General features: G+C 40.8%; 1 protein-coding gene across 9 annotated transcripts in view; it reads left to right on the top strand.

The window, feature by feature from the left end:
- Window positions 1-18,756, top strand: part of LOC128297517 (protein kinase C, brain isozyme-like) — a 71,556-nt gene extending 52,800 nt beyond the window's left edge. For all 9 annotated transcript variants that reach the window (XM_053033180.1, XM_053033179.1, XM_053033178.1 and 6 more), the window contains 9 exons: window positions 8,185-8,313; window positions 15,583-15,736; window positions 15,807-16,035; window positions 16,109-16,414; window positions 16,519-16,610; window positions 17,068-17,269; window positions 17,374-17,562; window positions 17,857-17,997; window positions 18,069-18,756. In XM_053033180.1, coding sequence (XP_052889140.1) covers window positions 8,185-8,313; window positions 15,583-15,736; window positions 15,807-16,035; window positions 16,109-16,414; window positions 16,519-16,610; window positions 17,068-17,269; window positions 17,374-17,562; window positions 17,857-17,997; window positions 18,069-18,221 — 1,595 coding nt within the window. In that variant the 3' untranslated portion in view covers window positions 18,222-18,756. The remainder of the gene's footprint in view (window positions 1-8,184; window positions 8,314-15,582; window positions 15,737-15,806; window positions 16,036-16,108; window positions 16,415-16,518; window positions 16,611-17,067; window positions 17,270-17,373; window positions 17,563-17,856; window positions 17,998-18,068) is intronic.
- The last annotated feature ends 6,765 nt before the right edge of the window (window positions 18,757-25,521 follow it).

Here is a 25,521-nt window from a genome sequence, read left to right as displayed (position 1 = left end):
TTTTGTCTCGTACGCGCACCGCTGTTTAGGGGATACCGTGCCGAAATATTTCAATGCCGTTGGTTTGCTACCAGCACGGCAGCTAAATCCGGCAGCTCAAGGGTTGTCTTTGTTGGCGCGTGAAACGGGGCAGGGGCAGGCACAGCAACGCAACCCTGAAAAGTTAGAGCGGGCTTGATTGAAATTGATCAGTTTAATTTAAACAATTTCCGAGCCGGCGCTTCAGTGAGGATGGCGCTCGCGCATCTACAAGGCGCGCGCGTGTTGCGTCGTCTGCTACCGACAGCCGTGCCGACGGGTTACGGCCGTATCCTATGTCCATCAAATTTGGAACGCTTATTGACTACCAGCAATAAAGGCGTTACCGCAGCACTCGGTAGTAGGCTCTTTACTACTCGTTCTCTCTATCCCACTCTATGTTCTTGGGGGTTCTCTTTTACTCGGGGTACCCTGTTACTTCGTTTAGCGTAGCTGAACCGTTAAATTGCACACGGGCCTGGGGTTTGCCAAAGGGTTTTGTGTCTCGGGAGTGTATTCTATAACCGTGCAGAACCGAGGAACCGATGGTGTCTCGTTTTGACAGGTACGGGACCCGGCAACAATTGCCGACGGGGTTTGTTGAACACATCTTCCCTTTTGCAGTTCAATAGCTGGAGACACTCGCGAGGGATTTCTATCAGCGGGCCCGGTACGTCCTCTCGCCCCCGCCAGCAAACCACCAAACCTCCCGATGGGTTGTGCGAACGATTAGCGTAGCTGGTTTGGCGCTACGCTAATAGAAGGCGCTTTTATTTATCGACAAACAACTGTCATCAATGCCAACCGTGGTTCGAGTGGGTGGTACGTTCGTATGCACGTGACGGAAGTGCGAACTGCTGGTAACAACCAGTGTGCCAACCAACCAGGCAAATATTGCGGCAAGTGCAAAGGAGGCAAGTGGAGCCGTTCGAGCTCGTTAGCTATTTTACCGAGGGGAAGCGTTCATGGGAGCGGATGGGGCCCACATTAGAGTGTTTTGTAGCGATCGTTCTTAGCACCTTCCATGCAACTGTATGTTGGGCTTAGTTTTATTCTTTTAATAGTTAAATTCAACTTCATTAGATATTTTGGAAAATAATTTGAATACGTTAAAAATAATGATAAACTGTGATAAACAATATTTGGCATTATTCGATAGGAGAAACTAGAGTCTTCAATGACCAACTGCAGTGGAGCGACGATTATCCGGGTGACATTTAACCGGTTGTCTGATTATCCGTGCAGCTCGAAAATGACAGTTCCAAAAGAAATTTGACATACTCCGGGTAACACCGTTAACGGAAAAATTGAAAGACTCAATTGTGTATGATAAAATAATCTCAAATTCTTCAAGAAAAAAACTACAACTTCTTTTGCCACAATAAAACACTGAGGAAAAATAAAGTTTACTCTAAAAAAGACCTACCTATGATACATTTCACGATAATTTCATCATAAATAGGATATGTGCCTATTATCCGTGTTATCCGATTATCCGACAAATGTCGAATCCCGATGGCACAGATATTCGGCGCTCTATTGTATAACATATGTTAAAGTGATAAAAAGGCTTGCGTAAAATTAGGAAGCTGTTCTCTTATCCTACATTTTTGACCCGTTCGAAAGTGTGTTATAATAATAGACAATAACCTAACACTAGAATGACCAGAATTGCAGCAATTGCCATTTCAATCGAAATGAGTTAAAAGGTTTCATAAAGTTTGAGGTTGCATACTTCGAAATCCTCAATACCAGCCAATTCTTATGGTCTCTCGTTAATGAAGGTTGTTATTTAAACATTAAACACTAATTAAATTGCATAAAAATACGTAGTACAACTACAAAAATATACAGTACGTACCATAACTAACGAGATATATTTATTTTTGTGATTTATTTTAAATCTTGAGAATTTGCTAGTTCTCCTTTAATTCACACTGATAATTTGGCCTTTTTTGGGCTGACTGAGTATTTCCAATATATTGTTTTTAATATTTAAAATCATCAAAATAAACCTTTTGAAAAATATTTAATTTGAAGTTGTTAGAATATGTTTGTTTGAATTATTTTAGCCCTAGCAATTATTTCTGATTTAAAATGCTGAATTTAAATTTAGATTTTTAGTGCTAAAACATAAAATAACAACAAGCATGTTCACATGCTCTTACCCAACGTCAAATATTGCTCATAAAAACCTGTAGAGCCCGGGTAATCGAAGATCTACTGTAGTGCAAAGTTTGATTAATATTATGGATTATTTTCTACAAAAACATCTTAAATTTGAGTTTCAATTTAAGTTTATTGGTTCACTCCCGAATGTCAATTTGCGTTTGGGACTGATTATTTCGCACAGCACGGATAAACCGACTACCCGAATATCACATTCCCAACTAACTGGCGTTGGCACAGTGAATAACGGGAAGCATAAAATTGTTTGAGAAAATTCAACTTTAAACCTTGTTCTCAAACAGTTTGAAGTAGGTGAAGAAACAAAGTAAAGCATTAGCAAGAAACTGCTGTAAACCGATTACTACAAACCACTATCGATATCACACAGCGCAACGAAATAAAGAAAAAAAAAAAAACAAACGCAAACAAAGAGATCGGAACATAAAACGGAGCAACTCCCATTACGCACAACTGGCGACGGGAGTTTATTTAAATGCGTTCAAGTGGTGCACAAAACTTTTACAGCACAATGTGGATGGCATAGCATCACAAAAACAAATCCCAATGCTGCTGCTGCTACTGCTGATGATGATGGGAACGGTTTTATCTGGGTGTTTTGCAAGTGTTTCAAAATGGCCGCTGCTGTAGCGAGTTCGTGGCACTTTCGTTATTGGGTGGTATTTTTTCAAAGCATTGTCGGTAGCATTATCCAATACCGGAGAGCGGAACATTATCATCGAATTAGGCGTTCTAGTAGCCTTGTTTACAAGTGTGATAAAATCATATTTTGGTCGCAGTAGCCCAAACATCTCGCAACCCTAAAATGGGTCCTTTTATGTGGAAGCATTTGCTTTCGAGTCGGGACATTTCTACCACTAGCGTGTTTGTGTTGCGATGTTTTCACAAGAGTAACGGAAATTTACATACCGGATCGGTGCTCCATGGCTGGCGGGGAGATGAAAAAGCTTAGGAAAATGCTGTAATGGCGTATCGTATTTGGCATTTTATCGCACACTGAGGCTATGCATTGTGTGTTTTTGGGGGCATGCATCTCAAATGTCAGATACAGTGTTGGACAAAATGGGTGCTGCTGTAGAGAAAATTTTCCCTGGAGCAAATCCTTTATAAAACGTGAGGATTTTGATATCCTTTTTGGAGACTTGATGACGATTGGACAGAGGAAATATTATTTATCATTTTTAAAAGCAATAAATTGCTCCGGCGCTCGCTGTGTGCAACACTGTGCCACACTGAACGCAAACAGCATGGCATTATCATCTTTTATTTTCCACCTCCCAAAAAAAAAAGTGTGTCGCTTGTAAATTCAAACCGCATACGTGCTCCAATTTTGCGAATGTCTTGATCTTGCCGTGGCGGTTTAGGGAAGCGTGTACCGAAGCGCATTCGGAGAGCGTACCATTCGCCTAACAGCAAACCATTACCTGCCCACAGGAGAGGCATTTTGTGCACCACAAAACGGCAACACACGTACCAAAGTGCACACGCAGCACGGCAAATGGCACGAAGTAACACAAACGCTTCGAGCCATTCCGCCCGAAACTGGGAATCGAAATGCCGTAACTTTTGCCATAACGATGGTAATAATTGGACTCGTTGATTCTCACAATGGGTCGCGGGCAGGGTTTGTTTGTTGTTTTTTTTTGTGTGTTGCTTTCTTACATGCTGTGTGTGCTTCTTCCTTCCTTTGGTCGCTCTTATTTTCTCTCATTTGGCGTGCAAAATTCCTCCCAATCCCCAAACCGGAACCATTGGGCGGGATTATTTTCTGCCCGTGAAGAAGGATTTCCGGGGCTTCTGCACGGTAGGAGAGCAATCCTTATCGTAGGTACTTCCGGCAAATTTACACAACGCAGCGCACGTTGCCCACCGACCTCGGTTCAGATGCAGTTGGATTTTCCTTTTTTTTTTAGGGTTGTCTTCCATTCTTTGGTCCGTTTCGTGCAGTGCAACACTGTAATCACTGTGATTACATTTCATTGCACAGTTCGTTGCCCGGCAGGCAGGACCAGTACATGCTGCTCGATCGTACGGAAAAAGGATCCCGGAGTAAGCAGCACTTTGGAGGTGGGATTGAAGGCGGGAAAACTAAACGGAAAATCCATCCGAGTTGACGCCAAGTCGTTAAAATGCCAACGATAATAGCGAACTGCGCTTCCCGGGATTCCAAACGGTGCGATGGCATTCGAGAGCGGATTAGGCGCACCTTGAGATGAAGGATAGCTGCTAACGCTTCTTTATGTCCTCGTTCACTAGCGAGGGAAATGTACGAAACAAGTAAAAAAAGGAAAAAATACTGAATCGAAATCGAAAGAGAAAGATGCTAAGAAGGCGAGAAAATCCATCCCCAAAAGTTCAATTGAAAGTCATTAGTTTTCGAATGCCAATGGTAGCGAAATGAGGGGCAAGAAAAATAATTTCTTTCCCCCATTTTAGGACACGCTTAAAGTTATAACACGAAGGACAAACACATTATCAACCAATTTGAGATGGAAGCGTGCCGAAGGGTGGTTGATTTTTTGCTTCCTCTGTTCGACCTTTTGGGTAATGAGATGATAATATTGCTTTTGTTCGTGTTTTTCGTGTCCTTTGGTCCGGTGCACAGTAGGCTGTGACGAAGGCCATAATTTTATAGCACAAAATTAGTGCGTTATGGTGCGACTGTTGCAAAACGCCCAAAGGTATGCAATTCGCAAGGTTTATAATGCTTTAGGCAAATGAAATACAGGCAGTCTCCGAGATACGCTATTATAGCGGACTGCCATAATTCGGGAAAAATTCGCGTAACTCGAATTTCCGCGTAAGTCGAATCCTGGTGCAATTTCGTTTATACTTCAAAGTAACAGAGTTTACTTCCTTCTCTTGACTTAATTTTTTCACCAAATCAGGCGATTTTAAGAAAGAATACATTAAAATAAGTTAGAAAGAAATGTTTTATGTAACAAAATAAAGGTATTTTCGACCAATTTTCCTCCTTTTGTTTAGATTTTGTGCTATGAACTAGCTCATCTGTCAAATTTCCAAAAACCGGGTATCTCCGAATCCGCGTATAAGAGGAACCTCGGGGACTGCCTGTACTTTAAACAGGTTTTCAATGCAATTTTTATTGCATTAAACACATAAATGCATGATGTTTTGTCCGAAAAAGCATTGCATTGTTCACAGTAAAATATTTAGCTATGACCAAGAGAACGTTAAAGAGGCATTGTAATATCATGTTCAATTCTCTTTCGTGCTTTTCCCGCATGAAATGTGACACTTATTGTCATGATATCGAGTACCGGTGGTCCATTTTTCAAAGGATATTTTACAGACCCGGGAATGACTCTTTCTCCGAAACTTTCCTTATCGGAGGAACGTGTTTCTTTTGCTGTACGTTCTCACATCTGTGCTTGTAAAGTTTCCCCTCAACTAGCTGTCGTTTCGTTCGTGACAGTTTCCGGTGTTGTGCCAAAAATGAAACCTTGTGAAAGAAGCTTGCGCCACCACCAAAAAAGAAGCGAGAAATGGGGTAAAATTTGTAGCCCAAAACGTTAGCGTTACTATCACCATCAAGACATTGGAAGTTGGAAGTGGCCGGCCCAGTGGCAGCAGTTCTTTTCACTAAATGAACACTTTCTTGCAAATTGGGACTTTTACACACAGGATATATTTTCTTTTTCTTCTCCCCTCTCTCTCTCTCGTGTGTGTAAATGTTTCATCTCATTTAGGTACGAGGCTTGGCAAAGGCAAAGGCATTCGAGCTTGTCGAGCAGACTCCTTGCCCCGGAATTTCCTTTCCGCACTAAAATATGGCCGGGGGTGCGGGGTGCGGAAGGAAACGACCGGCGGTGTAAGATAATTAAATTTTCCAGTAATGGTAGGCCACTTTGGACTTCTCGCCCGTGAAGATGATGACTCCCGCCAAAACAACGCAAAAGAAAAAAAAATGCAGCGGTGTGGAGACTGAAATTGAAACTCAAAGCTCGGGCTAAGAGCAGTGTTTATTTTTTGCTCGCTCCCCCGTGTCATCCTGTTCAGCATGCTTCGGTCGCGAGCGGTATAACGGTTCTTGGATGGCATTAAACGGAAGTGCCCGGTAGCAGCCACCCAGAAACGGTGCGCTCGGTCCCCGAGAACAAGCTCACCTTCGTTTTTTACGACTGCGGGTCTCGTTTTTTCTTAGTTGCTGTTTTTGGTACTCATGCTACTTAAATTACCACCGCGTTTTGTGCCGGCGAAGAGCGCAGAAGACAAAAGGCGATGTTTCATAGCTCGCACGTGTGAAGTCACTGGAGTTTGGGGTCGTAAAAATACGTACTTTTAAAGCGATAAGTTCCACCAGAAGCGTAAAACAGATGGAAAAAGAGCGACGAACGCTTGAGTTCTGGGTTGGTTGCATTTGCTTTTTTTTTTTTTGCAAGCGAAGGTTTTGGGTGAACTTTATCGTACCCTGCGGTGCATTACCGGTTGATGGATTTTCATTCGATTGGAACCACCCGACGTGGGATGCATTTTTTGTGTCCCGTGCTTTAGAACGGTAGCAGTATCTCGGTTGTAAAACAACACAACTGTCTTAACATACAGCTGGTGGATGATTGCACAGTTCAGCAGCAGATCCCGAAGATGATGATGTGTTTATGGGTACGGTTTAGCGTATGATGAACTAGTTCGATCAGCATTATTTAAACGAATTAAATTTACATAACTTTATTAGAGTTAATAGAGCGTCGTCAATGAAAATTAAAAAAAAACGCCTAAAGTTATGCAATTTGTCATACAAAAGCACTTTATGTATATGTATCCCACATTACTCAAGGGGATGGAGTTTGGGATTTTGGATGGACTTGCTCGTGAATGCGTGCCTGCGTGAGTGTGTGATTGGGTCGTAAATTGCCATGCAACAAATACTTTTAGCTCGTCCTGTAATAATCTATCGCTATACATACCGTCTCTTTACGCCATAAACTCTTGCACAATTTCCTAGCTCCTCCTAGTGTCTAGCACTCCTCCCTCCCAATCTACTTTATCGAATTAAATTAAATCTTACACGATATGTGTTTGTTAGTCGTCTCCTGGTGCAACACAATTCGTATCCCCAAAAGCGCATTAACTTCAACAAACTAACTCCACCGGTTCCTGCTCGTTTTCCAATAAGTGTCTTCTCTATCACCTATGTTACTTTCCTGTGGCAGAAATACAAATAGATCCTTCTCTATCTCACCCTTGTGGGCGCACGTATGGATATAGCTGTTCTTTTGTTTACTACTAATCCCATGCACTTCCCTTACGATAGATGTTAAAAGCTTCTTCTATACTAAAACACACATAAAGGTATTACCAAACATAACTAACAACACCGTAGTTCGGGATACACCCCACCGGATGTTAACTAGCGGCTCTCAAACCAATAACTGCTACGGACACTAAAGCTTCATGAAACGAATACTAAACAGTTGTACTAAATGTCACCATCAAGAACAATGCTAAGTTTGTTTTTATAACTTTAACAGTGTTTTATGTTGATCTCTCCTTTTGTGTTACTATTTGTGAAACATTAAATCGATAAATTAGGTTTCATTAAGAAGCTTATTAAAACCAAACACACACACAAACACACAACTATTTTAAACAGAACTTTCACAATTGTATCACGTGTATCACTTCTGTCACCGTCTACTTTCTGCTATTTTCTCTGTGTTTCAAACTTCACTGTCTACATCTTTCTGTTTAGAAAAAAAAAACAAAAAATGTCATCTAAAATTGATCTGTCTTAAAATTAATTCGTTAAACAAAAAAAAATGCTACCAAAAGAAATAAAACAAAATAATAATTCAATTAGATTAAACCGACATTTACTCATTTCGTTCATGCTCTTCAAAATGGAAGCCCAGCATCAGGATCACATTGCTAATTGCCTTTCTTTTACTCGTTTGCATCGGCTGTTCATCTCGTCGGGTCGGACATGGGGTTGATTGGTCGACGTGCTTTACGGCGCAGCATGTGATATGAACGTACACAAACGGTGCGAGGAAAGCGTACCGAACCTCTGCGGATGTGATCATACCGAGCGCCGAGGGCGTATACAGCTCACGATCACGTACTCGGCTGGCAAGCTCAACATTGAAGGTAAGTCGCCTTGGTTTATAGATCGTTATACTAATTACTTAGCAAAGGTGATGATAAGAGGCGGTTCGGTATCATTCTAATGTACATGACTACTCACCGCAGTAGTTGGTTGTTGTCCACTTTAGAAAAGGTTCATATCTCACATGTTTACTTAAGCTACAAATTGACCGGATTATTAGACAGTACTATTGTGTTGATTTTCAGCATTAGAAGTTAACCTGATCAAGTCAAGGTAGAGGAATTTTAGGACGGCTTCAAAGGCTATTATTTATCTGCCTGGTGCAGGCTATTGGTAATAGGGAAGGGTCCTGAGAGATTTACATCCACATGGCGTATCACATCATTTGACATTTGACGTTGGGCAGTTTAATTGTCATAAGTCTGCTCATAAGCTTAACCAGGATTCCTAATGAGCTCACGTTACGTCTCATAGCATTAACCTGACTATTCATCCGTATTAGAGATGTGCGCGCTGAGTTAGAGTGAATGAGTGAGTTGAAACCTTCGAGAGAGTGAATGAGTATAAATCAGCACGAAGAGTTTTTATGACTCCTTTGACCACTCTTTTGCGTTTATACTCACTCTCACTCTCTGTGCCGACTAGAAACTCACCCAGGAGTGAGTAAAACTGTTTTATCACTCTTTGGATTATAATCACTCTGTAAGAGTGAGTAAAACTGTTTTATCACTCTTCAGACTATCACTCTATAAGAGTGAGTAAAAGAGTATTATCACTTTTTTTAATTGTAAACACTGATGATGAGTGAGCAAACGTGTTTTGTCACTTTCTTCGAATTTTACGCCTTTTTATTTAAAATGATTTATAATAAAGAAATTGGAAACTTGTAAAAATAAACCATTTTTCATTAATATTAACAGTCCTTGGTAAAAAAAAACAGTTTGAATGGAATTATATTTTTCATTTGCAATAAACAATTTTGATAGATTTGAATGGCAAAGCCAGGGGAAAAATAAATGTACAAAAAATATCTTGAAAATCAAACAAATTATATGTTAAAAATTTGTAAAGAATAATTAATCACACCTACAGAATTATTTCAATCCAAAAGGAGTGATAAAACTGGTTTACTCACTCTTATCGAGTGATTATAATCTAAATAGTGATACAACAGTTTTACTTACTTCTGGGTGAGTTTATAGTCGGCACATAGAGAGTGAGAGTGAGTATAAACGCAAAAGAGTGGAAAAAAACATTAATGTTGTGTAATACTTTTTAATGAACCTCAAAAGAGTGAGTAAAGGTTACAAATCTTTAAACCCACTCTTTGAGTCTGATTCAAATCGTTGGAAAGAGTGATTATTCTCATTTCTAATCCGTATGTTTCCTCCACCATCTTCGCCATCACAGGCTGAAGATCTGATCAGTGGTTATAATCCCATTTCAGAATCCTACCTGTGCATCCAACTATCTCGTCTACGATCGGGACAAGTTAATCTTGTAGTATTGTTCGTCATATACTGCAGATAATATTGAACAGTGCAACAATCCTGGTTTCATTATGCCAAGACTCCAATCACATCTGGTTTCTATTCATATGAACTCAGTAATATGTTTATTTACTTCAGTACTAATTTGATGAATTTCTACTTTCTCTTGGTACATGGGGCTTTGTTGTTTTTGAAGCAATCGACGACTTTTTGTGGATTTTATCAAACCTCGATTGCAGTAACAAGAAATGGTTTGTTTAAGAATTCAGCAATGTACAGGCCCTCTGACCAATCTCTTCCAATCTAGCCGAGCAGATCCCCTTCCGACCAGGTCGGTATCTTTAAGCTCCATAAAATGGAGTTTTGTGTTTTTTTACCTTTTTCATGCGCTCAATTGAAAACCGAATAAAATCCACCCCGATCTAATGGAAGGATTTTTAGTCTTATGGATATGGATAGCTCTCAGACGACAAGAAATACAGTTAACATATTTTCAATCAGAAGTGCTTTCTAGAATTACCTTGCCTTCTAAGAAAATTGTTCTGTCTGGCAAGGAACGATCCCATTTTTTTTTCTTTATTCGAATCGTATCCACACCACTCCACTTACTGAAACGAGGTTGTATATTTATTATGCCAAAATTTACGTACATCACCCATAACAACCTTTTTATGGGCGGGGGTATTAGAAAACAACGAGCAGCTCGATCGAGGCGGGGAACTGATGCGTGGAAAATAAGCCTCACCTTTTACCCAGTACTTGTGTGTGTGTATGTGTGTGTGTTTTATGTATTTGAATATGCCATAGAACGAACGGGGCAAACAAAAGGTCGTTTGAAGAAAATAAACATAGCTGAAACGGTTAATGGTATGCTGAGTGCGTAACGCCAGTTGGGTAGCAACGCGGCGAAAGCGATGCGGGAAGCGATGTGGTTTGAAGAAACATCAACTTCAAGCTGGATAACAATTTTAACGTGCCGGAAGCAGAAGCAATTCAAGTGTTGCTCCTCCGTGCAGCATCGGATCACACGGGTTCTTTCAGTACGGTGAAAACAGCGGAGCAAAATGAAAAAGAAAAGGTACGAAAGGATTTTCTTTCGTGCGCTGAAAATGCTAAAGTAACGTGAGAAAGGAGAACGCCATAATTCAGAATCCCTTTTAAAACAAGGTACGAACCGAACGATCCAACATCCGGATGCGGTTCAGTTTCAATGGTGGTTCTGTTTCAATTGCTGAAAGGATTAATTCGATCCGGGGGAACAAGTTTCGTGTTATCGAATCGATTTAACTCACGGACTACGGGAAAGCGATGAATGCTGCCAGCCATCAAGTGGAGGACCTTTTTCTTTTGCTGTTGGGATAGCTGTTATTTGCCATCCGATACCCTGATGGTCCCTGCGATGGACGGGTCAGTGTGATTGATAGTGCATCAAATGTAATACGATAATTTAAAGTGATACAAACAGGACACCGGAATGGATGTGTATTTGTGGAGGGATTTGCAAAAGCTAGCAGAGCGTATTAGCGCAGAATGAGTCGATCAGGGAAATTGAATTGAACACATTTGTCAACGGATGTAAAAAGGGAAGCTCTTTTCTAATGCCTTTGAAAGAGCGTAAATGTAACCTTGCTTTCATATAAATCTAAAAGTATTAAGGTCTAAAAAGTGTTTCGTTTAAAATAAACCAAGAAGAAAATACGTAGAAAAGTCGTAATATTAATATGCAATTACATAATTCCAAAAAAATATACATAAATGCTTCAAAAATGTTATTGCGATGTACTTTAAAATATAATTTTTTGTAATTATTTTCAATTTAAGTTAGATTATATAAAATCAATCGATGTTGTTGAATAAAATGATTTTTCTGAAACTATCATCATCATTCAGTTGCTAAAAGTAAACTAAACAAAACAAACATGCATAACAATGGTCGAAGTATGGACATTTAAGTGACACTTTTCAGAAATGTACACAAATAAAGAATAATTTTCAAATAACACATTTCACATACAAACCAAATACTTGCTTATTTATTACATGCTAGAAGTGGTGCTGAAATCTTCTAAGCCGCGCACGGTCGAGAGGCCTTATGTGCCACAGTCAATCGTCCTTTAAGGCGGATACATCAATGCCATCACTCCATCTCTATTTGAGCCATCCACGCCTTCTCTGTCCATCGCCTTTGTGGATCCATCTAAAAGGATTTTACTGGGGCTGGGTCGTCCGGTGTCATTCTCATGACGTGACCAACCCACCGGAGCCTGAGGATTTTAAGCCACTTTGCGCCACTGAGTTCATCGTTCTTACATCTGGTGGATGTAGAGGCTCCTCAATGGGTCTTCCACACATACGGGACCAAAAACCCTTCTGATCATCTTCCTCTCGAGGGTAGAAGGGTTTTATCAGTTTTGTCCTTCCCTTACAGTATTGGAACTATATACAAAGAACAGTTATGTTAAAATTCGTGTGCGCTATAATCTGCGAACCTCGAATTTACGTGTATGTTTAATCCAGAAGTAAATTCGTTTACACTTGTCAGTTATAAAGTTGATTTCTTGCTTTGTATATATTACATTAGTTATTACTTCATTACTACTATTACATACAGAATTGACAGCACTAACGACAGTTAGGAAATAATGTAAACACACCGGTGTTTACAGCGGTGGTTTGAATTCCTGTGACGGATTGGTTGAGGTCAACGAGCCAGGATTCGGGATGGCGGATTATCATTCGAAGGAGTTTAACAGCCATAGGAGGAAGGGCAAATAATCGTGTCGTTATTCCATGATTCCGCAATAAGAAAGCAACTTAATTATTTTTTTATTTACGTCGATACGTAACAAGTACAAACATATGTTTAATGTACATTGAACTGTTAGTAAAAGTTTCTATTAAATTCCACTTCATCTGTATTTCTTGAAATATACCTAATATTTTATTTATGAATATGAATTTCGATAAAACAACGTCCTGGCCATTTTCAGGAAAATATAAAAAAGGATTTTTGACTCAACGTCTGATAGTTTTCCTGTTGTCTGACATATGGTTATACACCATTACTGATACCTGATCTGTTCATGGTATCTGGTTATGTTGTTCTCGCCGTACGCAATTGTTATTGTCTAGTGTTTGTTGGTGTTGGCAAGACAAACTAACACCACATTATGCCCGTTTCAACTTTCACCTGGCGCAATGCCTGCCAGTACGCTCATCCCAAGGCTCACATTTATTTTCATGACTGCACCGCTCCGACACCTTTTGTGAATCAAGCCCACGAGTGACTGGGGAGGGATGTAAAAAAAACCCATCCACCGTGCGGGAAAGAAAACACAGCAGAAAAATGTGTATTCTTTTTTATGACCGCCTTACGGTACAACCACACACAAATAAGGAGAAAAGAACGAAACCAGCGACAACACAATAGTGTACGGTTAGTTGGACGGCTCAACACCTCGGCACCTAAATTACACCGCAGTACAAATCATCACGCGATAACAACGAGCCGGACAAAACCGCATAAAGATCTCACTTCACGGACGGGAGGAATAAAAACGGGAGCGCAACCAACCGTTAACGGAGACACATCCTTACCTGGGGTTGTGTTGGGTTCTTGCCGTTGTTTTGGTACCCTATTTGAACCAGCAGCACACGGTTTGTGGTTAAGAAACTGATGCTATCTGCCGAAGGCGCTGCGGAGACGCCTTTTTGAAGAGGCTGATAAAATGATCGGACAAATTCATACCGACCCCCCCCCACACCACGGTACCAGGTACGGCTCTATTCTTTATTCGGGGCGTTTGTTTCGCTGGGCTAGGGCGCATTTCGTAAATTGTTCTTATCACGGTTTCTGTTTGCTGGTAGAGCATCCACTTTTGTTAGCCGATCTCACAGCTCAGGTGTGTCGTGCCGGTTGCCGTTGATTTGCATCCGAATCTGCTTGAACGTGGCCCTCGCCGAGCACTTGTGGTGTGATTCCGTTTCGAGGACAATGAGGATGGTGATCCTTTTTAAGGACGTCCCATCGTTCAGTTCGTTGTAGTGGAAGTCCACTTGGATGGAAAGTTATTTTGGATACAATATTTTAGTTCTCTCACGACAACGGTGCAACGTGTTTTTTTTTTTGTATAATGAATATAAACGATTTTTTTTGTCATAATTCATACCAAAAAAAATGCTTTAAAGGTTTTGGTTATTTAAATTGAAATGTTTAAATGGAAATGAAATTTAATGTTTATAATCCTTTTTCCACCGTTCGTACTGTGATGGAGACGCCCAGTACTTGATAGATTTGAAACCTGGGTTGCTTCGTTCGCTTGAAATTTGTTCACAGTGTGCTTTAACACAGCGGTACGAAATAATCCCCAGCAATCGTATCAACTGTTGATTGCAGCACCGAACAGCTTTCGAAATGGCCGTGTGTGTGTGCGTGTAGAAGGCATGCGCTGCACAGTGAAATAAAAGCACTGTGAGCCATGTAACACCGAAAAGCTCTTGCACGTCGTTTTCAATTATGATTACAGTGGAGCCTGCAACGAGGCGGACTGATACAACGAAACAAAGCAACCACGATAGAGAGAAACATTATGCCAGCGACAAAAATGGTTCTCTGTTTGTTTTTTTTTTGTGTGTATTATTCTTCGTGCCTAAGGGAAAGGTTTTGAAGTGTATGGAACGACTGATTGTATGGTACTGCTGGGCCTACGTGTATGCCTGCAAGAGATGCTCAACTCCATCTGTTGAAGAGAAAAAGAAAAAGATCCTACCAACCAGCTCGTCACCACTGGTTGGTGTATTTTTGTGCTGGGAAAAAAAAGTCGAAATATTCATGCAAAAAGGAGAGAAAAGAAAAAAAACAACGACACCAGCGGGGCTTTCGGGCCGAAACAGTTGAGGTTGAGCAATAACTACGGCAAGCATAATGTTGCATCATTAGAACGTCGTTTCGGAGACACGAAACAAACATCGCTTTTTACACACACTCACACACACACATATACGCCGTTACGTACCGGTTCGCCGGTGCTGGTAATGTAGGGCAGGGTGAGCTTTAATCATGGGCACAATGGCAAAAGATGAAACGATGAACCATCTCCATGAGCACGCTAATGAATAGCTTGAAACAATAACTGGGTTGGCATGGGTAGGATGCTGCCCATATGCCTGTGGTTGTCGTCCACAAGGCTTACACAATCCCCAAGGCCGTTTTGGGATGCAATTTAACACCAGTAAGCCGTAAAATATGCTTTTATTGCTCAACTTTCGGAGGATTATTTTAATCATCATTGTTTAAAATACATTTGCGAATGACAGAAAAAAAACCTAAATTAGTAACTTTTCGAGAGTTTATGTGATTAGTTGCATACATGTAGGCGCTAAAAGAGTGCTTGGACCAAATGTTCAAATTGGGGAACAGTTTAGGCCGACCTGCGTTAGTTTTCAACATATTAATTACTAATTAATGAGATTAACTAGTACACTTATACAAGCAAACATGTAATACATTTTAGGCGATATCAATTAACTAAATTATGAATTCAACGAAATGAACTACAATTACTTAAGTACATAAGTTTTTTCATGTAATAAATTTTTAGATGTTTTCATGTAAACAACAATAAATTGGATAAATTTGGATATGTTTTCTTGTGCCATAAATTATTTTGATGAAACATTAATATTAAATATCAATCTAGCATGTGACCACGAGGGTTCATAATACACAATTTAAAACAGCTCCCACCGTACTTTAAACACTCAAACACCCTTTCGGTTTAATTCAATTGTTCGTTATCCCTTTTTGTCTTTCGTTTCCAGTGAAACAGGGCCGTAACCTCATTCCGATGGATCCCAACGGTTCCAGCGATCCGTACGTCAAGATCAAACTGATCCCGGACGCGGACAATGTGAAGAAGAAAACCAAAACCATTCGCGCCTCGCTGAACCCGGTGTGGAACGAAACGCTTACATTGTGAGTATGATGATGGCGGTACCGGTTCGGAACAATTGTCTCTGACATGTCGGTTTGTGGTTCGGAACAGTGATCTCAAGCCGGAAGATAAGGATCGTCGGCTGCTGATCGAGGTGTGGGATTGGGATCGTACCTCGCGGAACGATTTCATGGGTTCGCTTTCGTTTGGCATCTCGGAGATCCTCAAGAACCCGGTCGATGGATGGTTCAAGCTGCTCACGCAGGAGGAAGGCGAGTACTACAACGTACCAGTGCCGGAAGAGGGTGCCGATCTCGTGCAGCTCAAGAGCCAAATGAGGGTAAGAGAGTTGGTGGCGGTGGTGCATCTAGCGCGGGAGTGTGCTGATTGTTGTCTCCACTTATGCTCCACAGAAAACATCCATCACGAAGAAGATTCCGATGATGGGTGATAAGGATGTACCGCATAACATGACGAAGAAGGACGTCATTCGGGCGACCGACTTCAACTTCCTGATGGTACTCGGCAAAGGTTCGTTCGGTAAGGTGATGCTGGCCGAGCGCAAGGGTACGGATGAGCTGTACGCGATCAAGATACTGAAAAAGGACATCATCATCCAGGACGATGACGTCGAGTGCACGATGGTGGAGAAGCGCGTGCTGGCACTGTCGAGTAAGCCACCATTCTTGGTGCAGTTACATTCCTGTTTCCAAACCATGGTAAGCCAAAGTGCCTAAATGTATGCAATAATTGACCACCTAGCACCTAACTGCCCATTATTAAGTTCCTCCATTACAATTAATATTTTTTTCCTTCTTCTCAGGATCGTTTGTACTTCGTCATGGAATACGTCAACGGGGGTGATCTCATGTTCCAGATTCAGCAGTGCGGCAAGTTCAAGGAGCCAGTTGCTGTGTAAGTTCTTATGCTCATTCCTGCCACCTGTACCGGGCGATATTTTCGTGAGGAAATGATATTATTACCGGCATCGTTAGTCAGCAATGACGCAGAAGAATGCGATACCCAAATGAGCGTTAATCGCGGCTGGTTCGGTCGTGCACGTGCGAGTGAAATTGGGAAGCAAAAGTATTTTTTTGTGTAGCGACTAATTACCGTTTCGGTAATTCAGTTATCGCATTCCGTCACTGGGGTTACGCCTGCTGCTCCCGAAAAGCAAGCCGTTAGAAGGAGGTCACCGGTTTCTCCGGACGCAAAAACGGATGGGCGATCGATTCGCCCAGCGGTTAATTGAGCGAGGTTGTATTAGCGTCGGTTTACTTTCCGTTCGCAGCCAGGTCTTTCCTTCATTGCTACACTCTTCCCTTTACCAAAAACATCCTCTTACGCACTTGACTCACCTTAACACGCACAGGTTCTACGCATCGGAGATTGCCATCGGATTGTTCTATTTGCACGCACGCGGCATCGTGTATCGCGATCTGAAGCTGGATAACGTGCTGCTGGACATGGACGGCCACATTAAGATTGCGGATTTCGGCATGTGCAAGGAGGGCATCATGGGCGATAAGACGACGAAAACGTTCTGCGGCACACCGGACTACATCGCGCCGGAGGTAGGTCGCAACGTTAGCCGCTAATTATATCTGCAAATGCCGGGGAGTTTTGTGTTTAATGTTTCGTTTTGCGTCACGTGCCCCGGGTGTAATGGTGGCTTTAGATCATTCTGTACCAACCGTACGGCAAATCGGTTGACTGGTGGGCCTACGGAGTGCTGCTGTACGAGATGCTCGTCGGTCAGCCACCGTTCGACGGTGAGGATGAGGAGGAACTGTTTGCGGCCATCACGGATCATAACGTTTCGTACCCGAAGAGCTTGAGCAAGGAGGCCAAAGATGTTTGCAAGGGGGTAAGTTTGGTTGAAAAGTATGGTTAATTATGTCCGTGTCGTATCCTGCAGCAAGTCGTTCGGAATTCACGAGCAGTTAAGACGAGAAAATCAAACCGTTATGGGAGTATAACAATATTGCTGCTTCTCGAGGACGTTCTGTTTACGTTTATGTTTAGTATACGCCTGAAAGTATGCAATTATAAATCAAACTGTTACTTTTAATACCTGCGGCCTATATCAAAAGCGGATATAAAATAAACTTTTGTAATAACAATTTCACTAACGATTTTGCTTAATGTTTGCGTTTTACAGCTACTCACCAAGAACCCACAGAAACGCTTGGGCTGTGGTGCACGTGGTGAAGAGGACGTTCGTGCGCATGCATTCTTCCGTCGGATCGATTGGGAGAAGATTGAAAATCGCGAGGTGCAACCACCGTTCAAGCCAAAGATTGTAAGTAAACTAACTAACAAAAACCACTGATGAAGACTGTTGTTCTAACAATTCTGTTCTCTGTTATCCAGAAACATCGTAAGGATGTGTCGAACTTCGATCGCCAGTTTACGTCCGAGAAGACAGATCTGACACCGACCGATAAGCTGTTCATGATGAATCTGGACCAGACGGAGTTCAACGGCTTCTCGTATCTCAACCCGGAGTTTGTGCAGTACGTCTAAGTTGCGCGGAAATCCAGCAACCCCCGTTGGTGGCAGATGCTCAAGCTTGCCATTATGTTGTGTGTATGGGGTTTTTTTTTTAAATTTGTTAGAATGTTTTAATTTGTTTTAATTATTTTAATGTTACCCCATTATCTGTTGTTATTTCGCGCTCATCCAAAGAGATTGTTATGTTCTAAGTAGTAGAGTCACGTTTTTTTTTTTTATGTATCGCGGGTGGAGTTGTTGCATTTGAGTTAATGTTTGCCAGTATTTTCTACCACTCCATCACAATTCGCCGCTAGTATTGGTAGCAAACAAAAACCAACAATGGGGATATTTTGTGCAAAAGTTTCAATTGCCATACGCTCTCTCACACCCAAATCTCTATCGTCTTCCCGTCGCGCGTGGGAATTTTTTCCTGTTATGTTGTTAGTAAGCGATAAATAGGCACCGCGAGCATGGCTTGCAATACGACTTAAGCCAGTGAAAACAACAACAACAAAAAAAACACAAGCCCTACAAAGCGGATTATGTTTCAAAAAAAAAGAAAGAATGTATTCTTGCCCCTAAATAAGTGATTTGTTTTTGCTAGCGGAAACTCGTACTTCAAATCGTTTATAAGACCTAATCGGATACTGTCGTATTATTGTCCCTGTACATGTGTAGCTAGTAAATAAGGAAGGCACCGAGGATTTGTCGCGTACGTTACGATCCATCTGTACCGGCCTTTGAAGACGGGGGAATCTAATTGCCAAAAGAAAAGAAAAAAAAGGACACTTTTATCTACTAATACCACTTTTACACTCATTACCGTGACCCAACCCAATTCGTTGCGGGCGGCGTTTCGGTTGCAGCAGTACCACTCGCTAGCTTTGGGTGGTGGTGCGATCAACCCACGAACGCGGGCTGGAACGATTCCGGTTGGTGTACACCTTAAAACATCTGCACCTTGTTAAAATCTACACACTTTTATACTATATAAGCGTATAAATATGATATGCGTGCGCAAACGGGCTCATAATAAAAAAGAGGGACGGATCAGATCCTTGCAAGTTACATTATTCTATCTAGGTACGAAAGCAACTACAATTTCAAAAAGTCATTTCAATTTTTGCATCCTTTGCACATGTTGTAGCAATCTAGCGGATTGCTTTTGTGTTGCATACTACATTAGATTGATGCAAACACGTTATATTTTTTTTGTTGAAAATGGTAGTAAAACAACAACAGTAACATTAACTAGCAAGCAAACAACCAAGTAAAATGCTCCATTTGGCTGTGTGCACAGATCATGTTTTAATTGACCCATGCGGTCAAGTGTTTAAATGCCCTATTTACTCAGCATTTCCGCATAAACATAATACGGGGAGTAGCAAAAGAAAACAAAACACACACCACACATGAATCTCTCTTATCGTAAAGGGATTGGGTTTTTAGATAACAAGCCACAACAAAAAAACTAAGGCAAAACCATTACACACTAGCATAGCAGCACCGAAATCATTCGTCAGTCATCCGTGCCACCAAAAGCACGGATGTGGATGACAAAAAAGGGCAGCGTAGCGGACACAAATATACAAATTAACCAATTAAAGAACAATGCAACACGTAAGACAGGATCAAACCAGATGTGTAGGTCTCGTGTGTACTAAGAAAACACCACTTTTTCACTAATATAGCGCGGTAAACTGTGAAGCGAACAAGCTAATGAAGGTTCCAAAAGGAAAAAGGGTACATAGGGCACATAAATTCTCATTCTACGTAAAAAAATTATCTGCGAGCGCGGGTGCTGCGTTTCTTGATGTTGCAGATTAGCTCGCGAGCTCCTAGCTCGCCCCCGGGACTCTTGGCCATCCCAGCAGCAGTACGAGCAATGCCAAACCCCGTGATCAATTGCTCGCTCACACGCCGCATGGATGTTGCGCATGGAGACGAACATGGGAAGAGGGACAGTCTGGTAACTCACGTGCCACAGTAACAACACAATCAATCAGCATGAGAATTTTTGCACCAAAAGCAACACAACATCCAGTGCACGCGTTCGCGATTCGTCGGTAGAAATTGTCGAATACATACTCGTTTTTAGTAGCAATAATAGTACTAACCGTATAATAATCACAACTGACAGATGACGGATGAGAGATAGGGAATGCTATTTAACCAATCCAACAAAACACTGTGCCATCTTGACTGTTCTGTTGCTTCAACAAGATTTTAGAACGAAACAAAATGTAAATCGACCTTCCCTTGCGCCTAAACTTACACACCTACACGCCCTCTTTCTCTCTCTCTCTCTCTCTCTCTCTCTCTCTCTCTCTCTCTCTCTCTCTCGAAACCTGTTTATGAACAACCAAAAGGAGCTTTAATCTTGCACTTTACTGATATATTTATATATGTATCGAATAAAGCGAAACAATGTGAGGTAAAATAAAGGGAGTACACTAGCAAAGATACGCAGAGTGGTGGGCGATATATTTCCAGCAGGAAAAAAAAAGAAACGCATTATATGACTATTACTAGCAAAGAAGAAAATACATAACAATATTGATAGAGTATATATACATGAACCATCACACCGGGCTTAGAAATGGCAAGAAAAACACCGGAGTACAAGTTACGCTACCATAATGTCACTATACCGATATTGGCACGCAGGAGCAGGAGCAGCTAGATGGGCACGTTTAGTATCCGTTTAGCACCGGCAGAGCAATTCAATGGCACAGGGACACAGAAAACGGAGATAATTAAGGTCACACAACACGTCACAACTTGCTATTCAACACATTGCAATCACATTTGGTAAGACAAAGCAGCAAAAGGGCACAGACACTACAGCATCATTGCACATGCAACCGAAGCCTGAATGGTGGTGAAAATAATTGTGTAACCGGTGAACCAATCTAACAGAGATCTATTTATTGTGTACTGCAAGAGTTTGCAAAATTGACTCACAGGCGGAAAACGAACGTGGAAAGCATATTCGGGAAGATAAAATCTTCAGCGGAATCCACTTGCAGTAAGAAGTTCGTGGAAGTAATAGTAAGAGGAAAAAAAGCAATTTATTCACAAAATATATATATACATACAGATACATATACACAGTCACTTACTTAAGCAAGCAAGAATAATACAAAAAAAAAACTCACACACAAATCTCACAAAAGAATGCGATATTTTCAAGACAACAAATAATGCGCAATCGTATTCTCTTCTAGTGGTACGAGCAAGTAGTGGAACATAGTGAAACAATGTGTCAGAGGGAGATATAGAAAAAGGAATAGAAGAGAAAAAGGGCAAATGGAACGTGCAAACTAAGCAACGGTTAGGTACTAGGACTGAGCGGAAAGATAAACATTGAACCGAAGAAGAACACTTGCATGACAGATCTAATAGATCATATCAGACAGATAGAAAGGGGGAAACTATACATGGCAACACAAATGTAGAAGGATGATGCAATGACGATGAAACGCATTTCGATGTGATGTGGATTGATGGTCGAGTAGATTATGGGTTGGGTGGAATCGTTCGTAGCGTATGTAAACGAAAAATGACAATCTATATAAACGATATAAAACAGACAGACAACACAGTGTGCAAATGGAAGCAAAACAGTAAAACAAACCAAGTTAGTTTAAATGTGACAAGAATACTGCAAGAAGGAAACAAAAATACTGACTAGAGGATATATTAATGAAACAAAATAAAGAAAAAGAGCAAGAAAAGAAAAAAAAAGATATGTAACATTAAGTAGATGAACACGGGAAGACGACATAACAGAAGCTAATCACATTGGGTTGGTGTTCGCACTTTTCTCACATACACACACACGCAACATATTCTGCGCCTACACCCTCTAAGAGATATAGGAGTGATGAGAAGAGACGGAATACCCCCTAATGCTCTTACTTCCGTGCAAAACCTGTATAGTCTGTAAACATTCCAGAGTACTGTCTGAAGAGCAAAACAAAACAGAGAGAGAGCGAGCGAAAAGAAGAAAAACAAAACAAGATGGATACTTAGCAAAAGGAAGCGGAATTGAGTCAGAAAAATGGGTCGTTTTAGTGAGATTGGAATAGTGAGAACGATAGTGTGGTCAAATAGAGGATCTTTTTTCTACTGTTGTTTGGTTCTTAACTCGTTTACGTAACGTTTCTTTTTTATTTCCTTCCATATGCAATACTAGACGTCGATAATCAACGTTTGAAATGAAAAAAAAAAAATAATATTTACTAATGTAACTAAATTCTACCGCTATTTATGAAGATTACAAACGAGTTTTGTTGGATTTAGAAAAGAATAATTACACGTATCTTATGATTACACGTTAGCTAATTGCGACACGCTATAAACTATGCAATGTTTTTAACTAATCAATTCGGTTAACTTTAGGCTAGCGTTAAACTGTGAGCATATACTGTGAGCAATGTGAGCAAGCATTCATTAGCATCTATGTACTACGAGCTACTAGTAACGGTTTAAATTATAAATCCCCTTTCTCATATCATGCATTTACGTTTAATTAACTGGTTCTTAAACTTGCAATTCCAGCCAAAAAGCGTTTAAAAAATTACTGTTACTGCGCGTGTAAGAGAGTTCAAGCAAGCGAAGCGTGAAATTCTAGTGTAGAATACAACAATGAAAAACCAATTGCATAATGGGGCACCCAAACACCGACAGAGAGAATGAGATAAAAAGGGGCAAATAAAGAAATAAAAAGAAGCAAATAAAGAAGCAAAGGGCAAATAAAAACAGCATGAAACATAAAAAAACACAAGCAAATAAATAACTATTCCTAAAGCCGAGGGTAAATGGGTAACCGAACACGAGAGTAAAAGCTTCGCGAACCTGATAGGAACACGTCTGACAAAAACCTGTACGGCAATCAGAAAATGGCGAACGGCGCCATTTTGCAAACAATCATCAACACTACTAGAGTACGGGACGATGAGATGGCATTGTAGCAGCCGTGGTGAATTAACAGAAGCGAAGAAAAAACTGTACTGGCACACTACAAATTTACATTATACACTATGAATCTATTTAAAACAAAAAACCAAGGAAAACCCACCGTGTGGTTTTGTTAACGTTGACAGTAGCCTTTCCAGTAGAACGACCTAGAAGAGAGAGAGGAACATAAAACTCCCCTCTCACCAACACAGTGTTTTTTCTCTCTCCCTCATTAGCCAGGTTTCTCTGAGCTGCTCAGAACTTACAAACAACTAGTTTGCTTCGTTTTTGTCATCCGCCGTTAGTTAGTTGAGAGATTTTACGAAAAGCAGGTCAAAATTCGCCATACGAGAAATTTGAGACATACATTTTTACATTAAATCCCACCCTTTTTCTGCCCACCAAATCCCGGCTCCCTGACGCTTACCATCAGGTGCGGGTTAGTGTGAGCCAATGAGCACCCCCTCTCCCCCAGGGAAGCATTACGAACAAACGCAGCGTGATTTAAAAAAGCTTAACAAAACAAACCATACCAGGGGTGACGCGATAAACAAAACAAAAAAGTGTATAAAAAAGTGACAATTAAAATATAAAACAGACAAAAGTAATATATAACAACCAAGAAGGTATGGGTTTACACCCAATAAAAAGGATATAAAAGAAATGAAATAAAAGAAAAACACATTAAATAAACAAAAAAAAAAAAACATGGGATAAGAGCCGCCCAAAGCAGGAACACGATAAAGCTAACCGAAATCGAATGTCAGTGGCTCTGGTGTGGGCTCACATCGGGTAAAGTACATGGTATAAATGCAGGATACAATTTCTATTTCACCACTGCCTTAATTTTTAACAAATCTATAGCAAATCGAAACGTTGTACGAACAGGCATAAACAGGCGCGTCAAGAGATCGGTTAAAGAACGGAACCATTCAAGGCGCCGCAGGGAAACAGCAATTGCTACCGTACCCGAAACTGGCATTAACCGAGCGGACTCTCGAAGTAGTAAAATAAAGGAAAACTAAACCCAGTGAGAACAGACTTTACAATTTAACTGATGTAACAAACACGCGTGCGAAGCGATACGCGAAACGCGCAACCCGACATCTTCTAGTATAGACACACCTATTGGAGTGACGGTGACAACAAAACGGTTCGGGAAATATAAGATGAGAGATAAATGAACAAAAACAAAATGCCCAACCTAAAAGTGAGATAACTCCATAAAGTAAAACACTTAACGATACCGTGGACGAGGACTAAGAGAAATGAGTGAACGAGTGGAAAAAGGATGGTTGGACAAATCGTATATTTCATCGATTGATGTACTCTTCTCGAAAAGATGTCTTCTTCCTCTAGCTCTAACATTTCCTTTTATTAAATGACACATACAAAACCACTCGAACGAGGACGTGACGAATGGAATTATGGACAGAAAGATGGAACTAGTGGTCCCCACACTAGCATTTGGATGCAGAAGAGGAACCATATTAAGAGATACATGTATTGCGAGCATGCGAAAGATTATGGCCCACGCGCCCCTATATGCCATAAAATGGAGTCTCGTAAAATGAAGCGACAGACGCAAAACCATCTGGATGTTGATATCGTAAGGAGATTTTAAGAGATAAACTTCCTCTCAATCACACCGTCACCATCAAATGGAACAAATTTCCAACCACACAAACACACACACACATACAAAAAATCTTTGTGCAACTTGAACCAAAATTTACTTTTTACGTGTACCACGAATTTTTCGAATAGGAATACGCACGTGTAATCTTATTGGAGCGAGAGTATGCGTGCGCTGATGCGTGTGGCGTTGGTGGAAAGTATGTAGAAGATCGCGAAAAGATCCACTAGTGTAGTGCGTGAGTGGAGTAGAAATGTATGAGAAACATAGGAGACATAGGAAGCGAGAGAGATAGAGAGAGAGAGAGAGAGAGAGAGAGAGAGAAAGAGAAAAAAAGGAATAGAAAAAGGAAAAGAACCGCAAGCAAACACGCGGAGCGCATATTATTACGAACCTTTCAGTGTTTCTGTTTCCATACAATTCAAAACACTTCTGATTGTTGTGATTCGATTTTGAATGCTAATATAGAGTGCTACATCAAGCTGTATAAGGATATAAAGAGAGTAAAAACAAACAAACAAAAAAAAAACGAATGAAAAATCATCATCAAAATATACCAAAACAGCGGTGTGTTGTCTGATTGTTTCGAATTATGTTGCACGCTTGATGACGGTTCGGGTTAAAATTGTTTTGAAAATGGAAGCATAATGTAAAACGAGCTACTGCGATACAGTTTAATGCAATTTTGATAAAAAAATAATTATTTAATGACCCCTAGACACAGACTACTGA

This window comes from Anopheles moucheti, chromosome 2 (genome assembly GCF_943734755.1).
Source record: "Anopheles moucheti chromosome 2, idAnoMoucSN_F20_07, whole genome shotgun sequence".
Classification (NCBI taxonomy): Eukaryota; Metazoa; Arthropoda; class Insecta; order Diptera; family Culicidae; genus Anopheles; species Anopheles moucheti.
The sequence above is the reverse complement of the archived record's forward strand: the minus strand, read 5'-3'. Positions and strand labels throughout refer to the sequence as shown.